The 14,340-nt window shown below is 38.6% G+C and overlaps 1 protein-coding gene across 1 annotated transcript in view; it reads left to right on the forward strand.

The window, feature by feature from the left end:
• The window catches only part of LOC140356528 (laminin subunit alpha-3-like), a 56,511-nt gene extending 45,505 nt beyond the window's left edge, over positions 1-11,006 (forward strand). Inside the window, exons 55-76 of the mRNA XM_072441536.1 lie at positions 50-220; positions 592-743; positions 819-1,013; positions 1,136-1,284; positions 1,809-1,971; positions 2,060-2,187; positions 2,258-2,402; positions 2,503-2,598; positions 2,681-2,838; positions 2,923-3,040; positions 3,413-3,553; positions 3,629-3,759; positions 4,180-4,314; positions 4,399-4,519; positions 5,642-5,775; positions 6,447-6,627; positions 6,723-6,881; positions 8,384-8,549; positions 8,661-8,815; positions 9,052-9,145; positions 9,214-9,333; positions 10,059-11,006. Coding sequence (XP_072297637.1) covers positions 50-220; positions 592-743; positions 819-1,013; positions 1,136-1,284; positions 1,809-1,971; positions 2,060-2,187; positions 2,258-2,402; positions 2,503-2,598; positions 2,681-2,838; positions 2,923-3,040; positions 3,413-3,553; positions 3,629-3,759; positions 4,180-4,314; positions 4,399-4,519; positions 5,642-5,775; positions 6,447-6,627; positions 6,723-6,881; positions 8,384-8,549; positions 8,661-8,815; positions 9,052-9,145; positions 9,214-9,333; positions 10,059-10,204 — 3,158 coding nt within the window. The 3' untranslated portion in view covers positions 10,205-11,006. The remainder of the gene's footprint in view (positions 1-49; positions 221-591; positions 744-818; positions 1,014-1,135; positions 1,285-1,808; positions 1,972-2,059; positions 2,188-2,257; positions 2,403-2,502; positions 2,599-2,680; positions 2,839-2,922; positions 3,041-3,412; positions 3,554-3,628; positions 3,760-4,179; positions 4,315-4,398; positions 4,520-5,641; positions 5,776-6,446; positions 6,628-6,722; positions 6,882-8,383; positions 8,550-8,660; positions 8,816-9,051; positions 9,146-9,213; positions 9,334-10,058) is intronic.
• The last annotated feature ends 3,334 nt before the right edge of the window (positions 11,007-14,340 follow it).

The raw sequence follows: 14,340 nt of genomic DNA on the forward strand, positions 1-14,340 counted from the left end.
AATCCATCAGATCTTGTGTATGATTTGTTGTTGTATTCATCCTGTTCAGAAGACATTGCTAAAAAGCTAGAAGAAGCAAAGAGGAAAGCTGCATCTGCCAACGACACGGCCAAAAGCACCTTGGACCGACTGAGCAACATCCGAAAGGAGCTCGACAAGATCAACATCTCTCCTGGAGACTCCGGCAGCAACAGCATCCTGGATGAAGTGGACCAGTCAGGTATTTTCATTTCATATCATTTACAATGCGTTCAATTTACAAAACGTTCATGTGTCATGTGCTATTTTAACACTTTAAAATATGTTCTAATACTTTTACCACAAATTTTGTTGGAAAATAATTAAACTCAAGTTAGATGGAAACTTTGTATAAGTTAAACATATTTCTGTTGCAAATGTACTGGATTTGTGACACTAGAAAAACAGCGCAAATAGTTGCAGTTGAATTTGTTCCCTCACAAAAAGGTGAACAAATTGTTAAACTAGTATATATTGTACTTTTTAGACTTGTTAATGTTTAATTACTTATCTTTCACAAAAGTTACAGTACCTTAGTCTTATTGAGTCTCATTTTTCTGTTTGTCTCTTTAGTGAAGAATTTGTTAAAAACAATACCAACACTAGACGACAAAATCTCCGAAGTGGAAAAACTAACGATGGACCTCTCACCGCTGAGCAACATCACAGAGAACATCAGGAAAATCAAAGATCTCATTGAACAGGCTCGAGACGCTGCAAACAGGGTCAGAATCCACGCGCCCATTTAACCCTCACAACCTCATTATGACTATTTCTAACCTCTTTATTTCCCCCCGCAGATTGGAATCCCTATGAAGTTCAATGGAGATGGTTATGTGGAGATGCGTCCGCCCAAAGACCTGGAGGACCTCAGAGCCTACACCTCACTGTCTCTGCAGCTGCAAAGGCCTTCAAGAGGAGGCGACGGCAACCGCAGACGCAGACAGATCCAAGGGAAGGAGGACCTGTTCGTCATGTACCTCGGCAATCGAGATGTAAGTCGATTTGGACGGATTAAGTATGGGTAATGCTGTCAAATCAAAAAGTGACATTTGAGAGAAAAATACCAATTAAGAGTTCTTGATCATACATTTCCCTCTGCTCCCCATTTGTGCAGTCTTCTAAAAACTACATCGGCATGGTCTTGAGGGAGAACATATTGTATGCTGTGTACAAACTCAATGGAGTGGAGTATAAGATGAAATCGGGCTACATCAGCAAGTCTCTATCGGAGCAGTCCAAGTTTGATGAAGCAACCCTGCGCAGGTAATGAGCCCAAATGTCTTTCCATTATTTGTCTGTCATAAGTATTTGTGCGTCTCCTGATACACACAGTTTGCTGCTTTGGTGAACTTAGCCTGTAGGTTTAATGTCTACATGACAAGTTAAACGACACATTTCACTAAAACGTAGTGAACATAATTATATTTCAGATTTTACTAAACATTTTGCTCATTTGCACCCAGTTTAATCATTGATGTAAAGTTTCTAATTGTACTTCCTGGTTGGACATGGGTAGCAATGACATAGGTAGAGGTAATTCCACAACTGTTACAACCATATTGTAAACAAGTGCCAAAATCCTTATCCGTTATGATTTGACAAACAATTATACCATTTAACACCTTTATGTTGTTGAATGATCGTTTAAACTGTCAGAATAATCAGTTCTACTTTTATTTTTCAAAATGTCTTCATAAACTGCAACTTAATGAAAGTAAAACTATTATAGATATTTACCACAGGTAAATGATCACAAAATGATCTAATTTTGCTGAATTGTGATTTAGAATGTACCAGGATGCAGAGCTGATCCTCAACAAAGACATCATGGCGAACATACCAGCAAACACAATTGAAAGCAACATGCAAGGAAACGAGAAGAAGAACCTTCTGGACCTTAGCCCTAATGATGTGGTTTTCTATGTGGGAGGATACCCGGCTAACTTCACTGTAGGACTATATCACTTTAACACGATTCAAATTATGTTATTCAAATGAATAATTCCAAATGTATTCACTTTTTTATTCTTTTTCTTAGCCACCAGTTTCTCTCAAGTACCCCATGTACACGGGCTGCATTGAATTTGGTTCCTTCAATGACAAAATGATAAGCCTTTATAATTTCCAAACTGCATACAATGTTAACCCAGAGACTCCCTGCAAACGGTAAGCATTAACTACTCACATATTTAAGTTGAACTTCTGCAATTATGATTTGTGTTTTATTATGCTACAGGCAAGTGCGCCCTGTCGAGTCTGATTTCTTTGAGGGCACTGGATATGGCAAACTGAACATAGATAAAGTTTCAACCTACATCATTGTTGACTTAACCGTCATTAGCCGCTCAGAAAATGGACTTTTGTTTTTCATTGGAACTGAGGTACGTTTTTGTTTTTTTTAATAAACGATGGACAATCATCAATTTCTATGTACAATAATACCTCAAGATTAAAATATTCTTCTTTTTTGTGTGCATTCAGGAAAAATACTTTGCTTTGACGATTGAAAAGGGTTTTGTGCGTCTACAAAGTAACTCTCTCAAAGAGCCGCCAATATACAGCACCAAAATATTCCCTGTACGTTTGTTGTTGTTTTTTTACTTCCACTGCAGTATTCATTTTTGGATTCTGAATGACGTTGTGGCTCATTTCTTTTCAGCAAAATGACTGGGCGGATGGTGTCATTGTGTTTCAAAGCAAAGGAACGATCACGGTGCGCCTAGCGGGCAAAAGTGTGGTCACCGCAAAGGCCGACTTCAACATGAACGACTTTACTGAATGCTACATTGGTGGTGCGCCGCAAATCATACGGGAAAAGTAATGCTCAACACACAAAAGAGCACGCTGTGTATCCGGGAAGAAAAACAATATTATTTAAGATTCTTTTTGTTTTTTTTCTAGATATAATATCACAGCACAGCCATTCAAAGGTTGCATGAAGAATTTGAAGCTGGATAAAAAATTCAAACTCATTGATGAGGCGGTGGGCATCAGCAAAGGATGTCCACGGGACTCTATGGTAAGACAGCAAGATGTCAAGAAAACATTAAGATAAAATATACAAATTTAGAAGGGATGGGCACTATATTGACGCTGATATTGGTATTGTGAAATCGGGGGACGTTTTCATGTATTGGTATCTATCAGATCATTCATATAAAGCGCAAAAACATTGTAAACATGACTTCATTACCGTTGACAAACCAGTGTACCTGTATATGTGCAAAAGTATAAAGCACTAGCATTGTCATTACTTACTGATTCGGTGCAAATGGTGCACAAAGTAAGCAAAATAAAATGAACAAACTAAACTTTTGATGAGGCCAGTGGATTATGCTTTTGGTCTTTTACACTGTACAATGTGATAAATGGCTGCATTATTCCTGTGTAGATTTCTCGTAAAGCTGAGTTGAACCTGGACAGCTCCCTGTCCGCTGACCTCTCCGGCTTCGCTCTGGACAAAGACGTGACGCTCTCCCTGGGATTCAGAAGCACAGAGAACAACGCTGTCATTCTGCAGTCTAAAAAACTAGTTAGTCATTCATTCATATCATTCATCTTTGATTAGTTTTCATGTCATTTAAATGTTTTTATCATTGTATTTTAGACTAATGGGGTGAGTCTGATGCTAGAAGATGGCTATGTGACGCTAATAAACAACGACAAGAAATGGCGCTCCAACAAACAGTACAATGATGGACAGTGGCATTACGTGACCGTCACTAGAAGAAGCGGAACGTAAGAGAACTGTTATTTTGGATGTTACGTTTTAACCATTCACAACCAATTATGAATACAAAAAGAAAGATTAAACTATAAGATAATTTTTATTCATCATTTAATACCGTGGAGGATTTTCTTCACATTGTTTTTAAAAAACTGTCTTGACAAAGTGCAATGTTTTCTTTAGAGATTATAGCTAAATAAATGTAAACGTATCTTTGTGCTCGCTGCATTGAAATTGAGCAATCTATGTGGTTTATGTAGTTCCCTCTGCATATTACAAAACAAAGAAACATTCTAAAACACGTAGCTTACAGTACAGAAAATAGTAAACGTTATTGATAAATAATATTGTGTTGTCGTAATATAGACAATATTCATACAACCATGATCAAAATGAAGTAATATTTAAATTGTGCTCTATATTTCTGATAGGGTTGTGCTCTTTATCGATGATGAAGATGAAGGCCAGGAGCAAAGCGGCAGATTTACCAACTTTGAAACGAATGGTAAAGTTGTCTTAGGACAAGACAAGTTCAAAGGCTGCGTGAGCAACCTGTACACGAGACGGTGAGCCTACTTTAAGATCAATAACTCCATACAATAAAGTACATGCAATCATTTCATGCTTTATACTTTTCTCTTTGTACACAGACCTGACAATCTGTACAAAGCAGAGGATCTGAGTGAGTTCACAATCACTGGAGATGTTCTTCTGGACGTGTGCAGCGCTCACAGTCCTGCGCAACTCATGCTCGACCGCACGCCCAGTAAAGTGAGCATTCACCTGCATTAGGCACAATAAAATGGTTTACAATGTTATTCTTTGTGTTATGGTTGATAGACTTACTTGATGGTTGATTTCACGCAGTGGGAGCAGTGTCATAAATGACTAACTGTCAGGTGCATCACATCTAATTAGAATATCATTATTGGTAACATTTGTACGCCATCATCATTGTACTATTATTTATATTCAATTCTTTTAGATGCACCTGTAAATATACTTTACAATGTCAGTCTTCAAGTGTTGTTGACAATATTTTTTGTTTTGTTTTTGCTCAATCATTTTCAGAGGTGAAGCCAACCGACTGGTGCTGACCAGGACCTAACACCTATTGTATAACATAATTGCAGATTGCACATAATTGTTTTGTTCATTTTGTTGAAAATATGTTATATTTCTAATAAAAGGCTGCAGTAGTATTAAATGTCATCACTTTTGTCTGTACCATTTTGTGCATCTTAACAATCATTTAAATAATATACTAAATTACTTTGTCTCCCTTGATTTTACATTTTACTCATTCATGTCTGTCATTTCCCTTCTTTTCCACCAATTACATTTACTTAAAACCTTAATTAATTACTATTTTCACTGTGATAAAAAAGCATAGCAGTTTGAACAGTTTGCACAAGCACAATACCCCACTGAAGAAAACTACTGTAATTTAAGGAAATCACTAACAATAAGGTCTTGTGTAATAAAGCATGCAAAGTACTAAAGCTACATCAAACTATTCACTCTGCCACCAATGTAAAATAACACAATTTATCTTTTTTCAATGAATATATGACACAGTTTTGTGGGCATAATCATATAATATTGCTTTCTATTTCCTGAATGTATTCAAATTAACAATAATCATTTAGTCCAACTTCCCACTCTTTAGGAATACATAAACATACCATAACTTACTCATTCAACTACCACCTGTCATGAATCCATAAATTTGCACGTTTATCATTATTTGATACGAGGTTTACAGCTTGTTTTATGGGACAGAATGACAGATGTTCATGTTTCGGTGTTGCTTTCCACAGACCTCTGGTGGTGTATGATTTATGGAGTGTTTGGGAGCTGTCTTGTAACTGCTCATATGTCCTGCTGTTTTAGGGGGGCGTGGTGTATGCGGTGAATGAAAGCATATCCACGTGTAGTCTGCCAATCACAGTCCCACACGCTTATCGCCTCGGGGGGCCGGTCAGCAGGCTCACCTACAGCCTCCCGCTACAGGTGCTGCAGCCCAGGTCAGAAAACACCTAACTTCACTCGCGATGTCAATAAAAGGTCAAGTTTAAGGTATACTTTAATGTCCTCATAGGGAAATATGTCTTCTGCATTTGATCCATAGATAAAATGTGTAGGTTTTCATTGGTGAAACGTTTTTCTGTCCTACAATTGTTTAGCTCTATTTACTTTTCAGGCATAATTTAGACTCAATGTCAACCTTAACTTCAATGACATAGATCAGTGGTTCTCAAATAGATAGCATTCCGAGTACCACCAGGTCTAAATCAGGTCTAAAACAGGGTTATTCTAGGCCTATGGCAGAAATTGGTCTGCAAAAGGTATACAGTTGCTATACTCGTTCTAAAGACTAACCCAAAGGAGGACAAAAGTGTTGATTAAATTAGCTTTATCTTAGTTGAACTGCAGAGAAAACCATGAATTACCTGAAACCTTGTAACCCACACCACAAATGCTTTATCAAGTGCTTGTAATCTTTGCATGTCTTTTGTTTTAAGGTTTTTGTGATGGTAATTGGCTTTGAATAAATGTGTATATATATATTTGGTGGAAAAAGGTCATTACATTAGATCAGGAGTTGTAGTTCATAAGTTATAAATAAGTCTTACCTTGCACCAGACAAGCCCTGATGGGACTCTGTAGAGACAATAACCACTGTTGTCTCCCCCAGACCTCACTTCTCTCTGGATGTGAAGACTCGGTCTCATGAGGGCCTGCTGTTCTTCGCTGGTACCAGAGGGGGGCGTGCTCATCTCGCTCTGTACATGTCCAAAGGCAGGATCAGGCTGTCAGTGGGCAAAGAGAAGGAGATCTTCAACCGTGAGAAGTACAACGATGGAAAGTGGCATTCGGTCAGTACTCTACAGTAGTCTTTTTTTCCCTTTTCAGAGTAAAAAAAAAACAAATGAAGTATTGAATTATACTGACTGAGAATCTATTGATGTAGATCATGTTCAGTCTGGAGAAGAAGAAGTTCCGGCTGGTGGTGGATGGGATCAGAGCTCTGGATGGGCAGCTGAATGGTGCAGAGTTGACGTCCATGCAGCAGTTTGTGTCTCCTGTTTACCTGGGCAGTGTTCCTGAGTCACTCCACCAACAGCTGAAGGTGCACGACACAATACAATATTTAGAAAATCCATTGTAGCATACCCCCCGAATAAAGGTTGACACTTTACTGATGATTTTTTTGATTTAATGGCAATAAATCTTGAAAATACACCTTAAGAGCTGGGAAACACAAAAACACAGTGCGTAAATAAGTGCTAAATGCCATGCTCTTACATCTTAGCCAAACAACAGAAAAGTTAGCTTGATATGACATTGTCATAAATACACATCAATTAACTGTTGCACAAACTAAAATAACATGGGCTTTGGTTACACAAAATACAACATTTGTGCTTTAATACAACGTAAAACGTACCTTGTGCCTCTTCAGAGGGGTAGCTAATACAAAAAACCATGTCGATTTAGCTCCGTGATAACTTTTACTGTTTCTGCCGTTTTAGCGTTTTTCTGTCAAGCTAATTCCGCCAAAACGCTAAACAGGAAGTAGCTCTTCAAGATAAACGTGCACTCTCTAAAACCGGAAGTCAAATTTACTTTTACATGTTTGTCAAAAGAAAATATACAATTGGTTCTTCACATCCATTATAGGTGGAATTTCACATACAGTGATTATTGATCGTTTTAGCACAATAAATAATACAAATCAGTTCAGTCTTCCAGCTATAGTAGGGGTGCAACTAACTAACTTATTTTGGTAGTTGATTAATCTAGTAATTATTCTATATTAGTCATCAGGGAGGTCTCGACCCGCTTCCTCCATAGACTCGGGAGGCCTTGCCCACGATGTGCACTTCAAAAGAGATGTTTCCTCTTCCTTACAGTTGTTATTAGTTATTGGCGTCACTCTGTCCCTATTTCCTTGAAGACTGACTTATTAGTTCTGTGGAAAGTCCAGGAGACCATGACGTTTTGACGCTGCTAGTCTGTTTATGTCAGCAGCATGTAGGTCCAGGCTTGATCACGCCTTAGGGTGTCAATTTCAAACATCTTGGCGTTTGATGTAATCTGCTCTGGATCCGGAGTAGCTGCCGGGACTTTTGTTTTCTTTTTGCTGATTTCGAGCTGGAATTCTTCTACTCTGGAATTTCTTATACCATTTAAGTACAATTACTGCTTGGTTTAAGTCATGACACATCTTTTCTCTGCACATGGAATGTTTTGTTTCTATCTATAGAAAAATATTCTTTGATAACTAAATCAGTTGATGATTTAAATAATAAATGTATTCCCATTTCTTGATTGAATTGTTTCAGCCCAAATCATAGTCGCATATAGTAAAAAAGCAGAACTATTTATGCTGCCTGGATTTATATATAACCTTCAAGATACTCAAAGGTTTTACATGGAATTAAACATTCAGTCCATACTCAATGGAGGTAAGCTTCTGCTGTAGCCACTTTGCAAAAATATTTGCCAAGTACTTATCTTTTATTTGTAACTCACATTTTTGTTGACATGTTTTTCAAATGAACAACAAACTATTAATTGTTAGCTGTCCAAATAATTTTTAATATCAGGTGTGAACTGTTTCTATTTCAGACCAAGGCTCTCCCAAAGCACAGTGTGTCTGGCTGCATCCGAAATTTCAAGATGAACGGCGCATCAATGACAGAGCCCTCAGCCAATCACGGCGCTGGGCCCTGCTTCGAGGGACACGCCCAAAAGGGGGCCTATTTCTCAGGGAGCGGTGCTCATGTCATTGTCAGTAAGTACATATCTGCTGTGAAGAATTGTCATTATTACCCTAATTTTTACATTTGAAGTCTCGCTGTCTCCAAAAACAGTAAAGATTTTAAAAGATATTGTTGTCTTACAGATGATACGTTCGTCTTGGGCTCCAGTTTTGAGTTGTTGTTTAATATTCGGCCGAGGAGCCCCACTGGGTTACTGTTGTTTGCGGGTGATTCCAGCCTGGCACGATATGGTTCCGATATGGGCCATTACCTCACAGTTTATATGCTCAGAGGAGAGGTGAGCGCACACAGCATTCACTACAACTACAAACCACAAATATGTACTAGAATCGTTTTCAAATTGTGAGTATTTTGGTACGGATTTGTTTTAAAGGAGACATAGTATGCTAAATCAACTTCAACTTTGTTTCAACAAAAAAATAAGACGCATACATATAGTGTTCTAAAATATCAGATCAAAATAAACCCCCATATATAGTTTTAACACGATATTCTGTTGTGCTCCAAATGCAGGTTGTGGCACAAGTGAATACTGGCAAAGGGGAGTTTATGGTGTCTGTTAAGCCAAAGAGCACATTGTGTGATGGAATGTTTCATAAAATATCAGGTAAGATAATAATAATAAGTGCTATCCATGTGTTTGTTGCTTTTATAAACTGCAAATTTGTTGTTCAGTGATCAAGATGAAAAACGTAGTGCAGCTTCATGTGGATACAGTGGATAATTACAAGATCGGACCACCATTAGCCATCACACCTCTGACCAAAAACCCCCTCTATGTGGGCGGCATTCCTGGTATGTGGATTTCAACTAATTACAGAAACATATCTATAGTTCCTCTATAAACTCTTACAACAACAACAACATCATAGGAGTTACTGATGTTGGTTTGGCCATTAGCAAGCAAACCTTTTAATATAATGGCCAACTCTGTGACTCCATCAGTGGTTCTCAAACGTTTTGCTCCAAGTCTCACCTAATTTAATATTTTGCTTTCCAAATACCACCAAATCTGAACCTGAACCTTTATCAGGTCTAAATCAGCTAAACATTGTCTTCTATGAGACTAAAATGGGTCTAAAATTAGATTTAAGCATGAATATGTAGTAAATGATGATTACCGTAATAAAAAGCATATTTTCACTTTGCCCTAGGTCACCCTTGAAAAGGGGGTCTTGACAATTAAAAAAAAAATATATATAGATTAGTCTCTAATTAAAACAAACGTCTAAACTATACTTTTATGGTTATTTATGGTCATTTTCAGTTTATGACCATATCCGGCCACGTCTCTCAAAGTAATACCCAATTTACTTTAAAATATAAACAGAACAATACAAAGAGCATGACACGGCGAGGGAACATACAATTTACATAAACACAATAGTCCAATATGTGCTGCACATAATTCAATTCAATTAAATAAAAAACAAATCAATAAAATATAGCCAAAAATTCAAATTAGAGCTTTCTTCCAGTTAATTTGGCTTTCTTGATTTGGATGACTCTTTCTTCTGCAGAGCTGGGCAGACAGAACGTGGTCCCAGTCGCCTCCTCCTTTGTGGGCTGCATCGATGACATGACCATCAACAATGAACCGGTTCTCTTTAACAGACTGTCTGCTGTGGTCGGTCCAGTGAACCTCAAAGAGTGCCCGGCAGGATGATACAAGAGCTCTATTTCCATCACCAAATGTAGGGACCACGCCCATCACCAAGTGCAATCTGTAACCAAGAAAATAGAATGTCTTTGTATGGCAGGCTGTCCATAATTCAGGATGAAGACACTGTGTGTGTGGACCACGTGTGAATGTGGGAGAGGATGTTCAGTTGAGTTGTTTGCTGCTCTTAGGCTTTGTTTTTTCTATTTATTTTGTGATGAAATTATATATGAGCACCATGTCATGTATTTCACTACAGTGTGACGTACTCTCTTTTGACAATCAGTGCTAAATAAATGGTTTGATTTGTCAGGGCAAAGCAGCACTTTAAGAAACCCTTTCAGACGGTGCTTTATGGAGTAGAACATTCATTATTTTTATTTCTGTTTGAGTTTGGAGTAAAGAGTATTACTCCAGTTTACACCAACCAATGTGTTTAAGCAACATTTGAAGGTTGCCAAGCCACTGGCTCTTCATGCTACTTGACAACATTGCATGTTTTTATATGCAGTTCTGTGGTGATTTGATTTCTGCATTCCTTATGTTTTGTGCATTAAATGCATGGGTGATTTTATTATTATTTTTTAGATAAAAAAACAGAAATCATATTTGAAATCTGAGATGGCATCCAAAGTTCCTACAGTTTGATCTGTAAAATTTGGGACCATTTATCCAATTATTTTCTCACAAAAAATGTTTACTTAGCATAATTGGTAATTGATTTTTGTTGTATGTCCATTCCTGTGTTTCCAACACATTTCTGTAAATAATCTATCCAGATATGGGTTAATAAAAAATCTTCCACAAACTTTGTCTTATTGTTGAATGAGTGTGAGTCTTCCTGTGCAGATGAAGAGCATTATGACTGTTCATGCAGACAACCCCTGTTATTAATCCTCATATGAATAACTTAGAATTGAGTGTATGGTGTGGTACCTATGTCCATCTTTAGCACCGTCACTTGATTGAAAAGATAAATGGGCTTTTTGGACAGAAAAGGCTCCTCACTAAATAAAATAATTATCTCAGTTTATGAAAACGTAAGCTTCCACTTAAACCAAACCTGAATCGAGATATTTTTGAATCAGAAAGTGACATTTGTCCACAGAGTAAAATGGTGGCAATGACATATTCTTAAGCTTGGACAAATAAATGTGTATCTATTTTAATTTACACAAGTCACTGATGAATGTTTAAATAAATGACCACAAAATTACTGAGCACAACAATACTGGCACATTCAAGGCATTTTCAAGGGCTGGATGTTTAAACTATGTGAATAAGAAGAGTTTTGAGTGGAAGACTACACATTTCAAATGGCAATATAAGTTTTTTTTGTTGACTTTTGACAGCCTTAGCAGAGAACATTGTGTTCATGAATTATCACTGGGGTCAACTATATTCAAGCACTATATCAACTATAATAGCATAGTTTACTGTAAAGTATAAGTAAAGTTGAGGGTTGATGTCCAATGCGCCTTCATAATTAAAACTATGTTCAAGTGTTTTACTGGTCGTGATACTCTACCACAGTAGACCTCAGGGACTGGCCTCCTGCTGGTGAAGGACCAGGTTTCAGTTTTACGCAGTTAAACAGTCTTCCTGAAGCGACAGGAGCTACCCAATGACAATGTTCAAATGAAGCAAATCGAGGCTGTGTGTGTGTTGTAGTTTTAGTAGATTATAGAATAAAAAGGAAAAGCATGCTCGTTTAGTGCGCACTTTTGCACGTGCTTCGCCCGTTTGCAACGATAATGTTGAATTTTCCCACTACTAATGAGTGTGCACGGGACGCGAGTGGAGGAGTGCGCTACTGAGTGTTTGGAAGCGGGCGAGCGCTTTGGGCTCCGGTTCGTGCGCACTTTCGCAGCCGTGCTTCGCACGCCTCTCGCCAGCTTGTGGCGCTCGGGGCGAATGAAACATTCTCAAAAAACTATATTTAACTTAAACTGGCGAACTAAAGCTATAACAGATGTAATATAAGATTTGACCAGTTTCTGGCGTTTTAAGGAATGCAAATATAGTCAAGGTAAAAACTAGTGTAACACTTGGTTGTAACCAATGGCAGTAATTACAACTGTATTAACTTTTTTAGATTATTAAATGGAGAATAGTAAGCACAAACAACTTATGATTTTACCAAAACAGGATTGTTTAATCCAAAAATAATACAATTAAAACATTCCATTTTTTATAATCTAAAGTGTCCACCTTTTTAAAACAGGTAGTATCTTCCTTTTCACAGTTCCTTTTTGTTCAGTCAGTCAAGTTTTACTATGTGGTATAGTTCGTGACCTTAGTTCCTTAGTGTTCTTATCTGTAATCCAAAAGGGCCTCATTGCGATGAGGAGCCCAAGTGTTCTGGATCGTAGGGTTGTCCTCAGCCTCAGTGTCGAGGAAAAGCAGCGGGCAGGGTGATGTGGTCCTCAGTGGAATATTATCTCTCGTAAAAAACCAACCTGCATATTATGAATAATACGTTACTGTCACAATCCATATGCAGGGCTATCTCATCTCTTATTTACGTTCACATTTACATTTACAAGCTTGTATTAATCTCTCAACAACCGTCTTAGTTTACAACAAGTAAAAAGCATTGGCCAAATGCTAAATTTAATAGCATACCACAGTTATATACACACAAACAACATTCTGGTACATTGTTCCAAAATACAGTAATCTCCGATTGTTTTTTTCCATTCCTTCCAGTGAATTAGCATGGAAGCTACAGTAAGCTAGCAAGATTAGCTCAACTCAAAACACCCAAAATGACTCACCAGAGAAGCTGCGGGGATCTGTTTACCTGTGAGCTAACGTTTTGACAAAGAAAAACAAAGTTTTAACTTATATATTTCCATAATAAAAACGGACCAGAATCACAACGTGTTCTTTACCTGCCATGTTTCTTTCCATTTCCGCATTTTACTGACTCACGTGACCAAACAGAAACAATAGAGCGTATATTGCCATCTGCTGGCGGATAACTGTAACTGCACCCAAAACTTCTATATTCAAACAGTGAACAACTTTTACTGTGGCAGTTGAAAATAAAAGATAAATAATGAATAAAGACAATGCCCCAATTAATGGGGGTTACACTAGCACTAGTGGCGCACTGGCGACAACTAGTTCATTCTGAAAGTTTTTCATTCATGATTAAAACATAATCGGTTACACTGCGTTTCATTCACACACACAAATTAGCGGTGATGGTTGGAGCGGTAAATGCTGGAAAGTTTTTTTTTACGCCCTCCAATGGTCGAACAGAATGTGGGCGGGGCTGGCACCTTTGGCCTAATGACATCACCACTCTTTGGCTATATGACATCACCACTCTTTTTGTATAAATACAAGTCAGGGCCGCCGGCATATTCAAACCAGAGTGGGCGCTGCTTACTCTGGGGTCTATGAGGTAGAGAATGGGATCCCGCAGGGGAGTGTGTGCAGCCCTATCTTGTTCAATGTTATGATTAAGGACATCTTTGACGACGTGGATGGGCCTGTTGGGAGGAGCCTTTACGCTGATGATGGCGCTCTATGGGTGAGAGGGAGAAATCTCCGGTTTTACGAGGCAAAACTGCAAAGGGCAATACAGCAGGTGGAGCAGTAGACTCTGAGGTGGGGGTTTAAACTGTCCGTACGGAAGTCTCAAGTGATCTGTTTCTTCAATGGGCATAGGGACGTCTCCCTTCGACTGCATGGGCAGGTGCTCGAACAGGTCAGGGAGGGGTCACCTTTGACGAGAGGCTTAGTTGGCGTCAGCACATTGATAAGGTCAGTGGTAAATGCAAAAGGGTGAATAACTTTCTTCGTTATCTATCCGGCCAGGACTGGGGGGCCAGCAGAAGGTCGCTCCTGGGTATTTATCGGGCCATCATGAGGGCGGCTATTGATTATGGCTGTATAGCGTACATGTCTGCGGCTGAGACTAACTTAAAGAAGCTTGATGTGGAGCAAGCCCAGGCCTTGCGCATCTGCTGTAGGGCTTTTATGACCTCCCCTGTCTCGGCGCTGCAGGTTGAGTTGGGGGAATTGCCGTTACGGCTCCGGAGGCTAAAACTTCTGTTGGCTTACTGGGTGAATGTGCAAGGTCATACGAGCTCTCACCCGGTGAGGGACTTTCTCAGGGTTGATCGTCATAA

Source organism: Eucyclogobius newberryi, unplaced genomic scaffold (genome assembly GCF_026437365.1).
Source record: "Eucyclogobius newberryi isolate DKJ021-1_F unplaced genomic scaffold, fEucNew1.0.hap1 SCAF_12, whole genome shotgun sequence".
Lineage (NCBI taxonomy): Eukaryota > Metazoa > Chordata > Actinopteri > Gobiiformes > Gobiidae > Eucyclogobius > Eucyclogobius newberryi.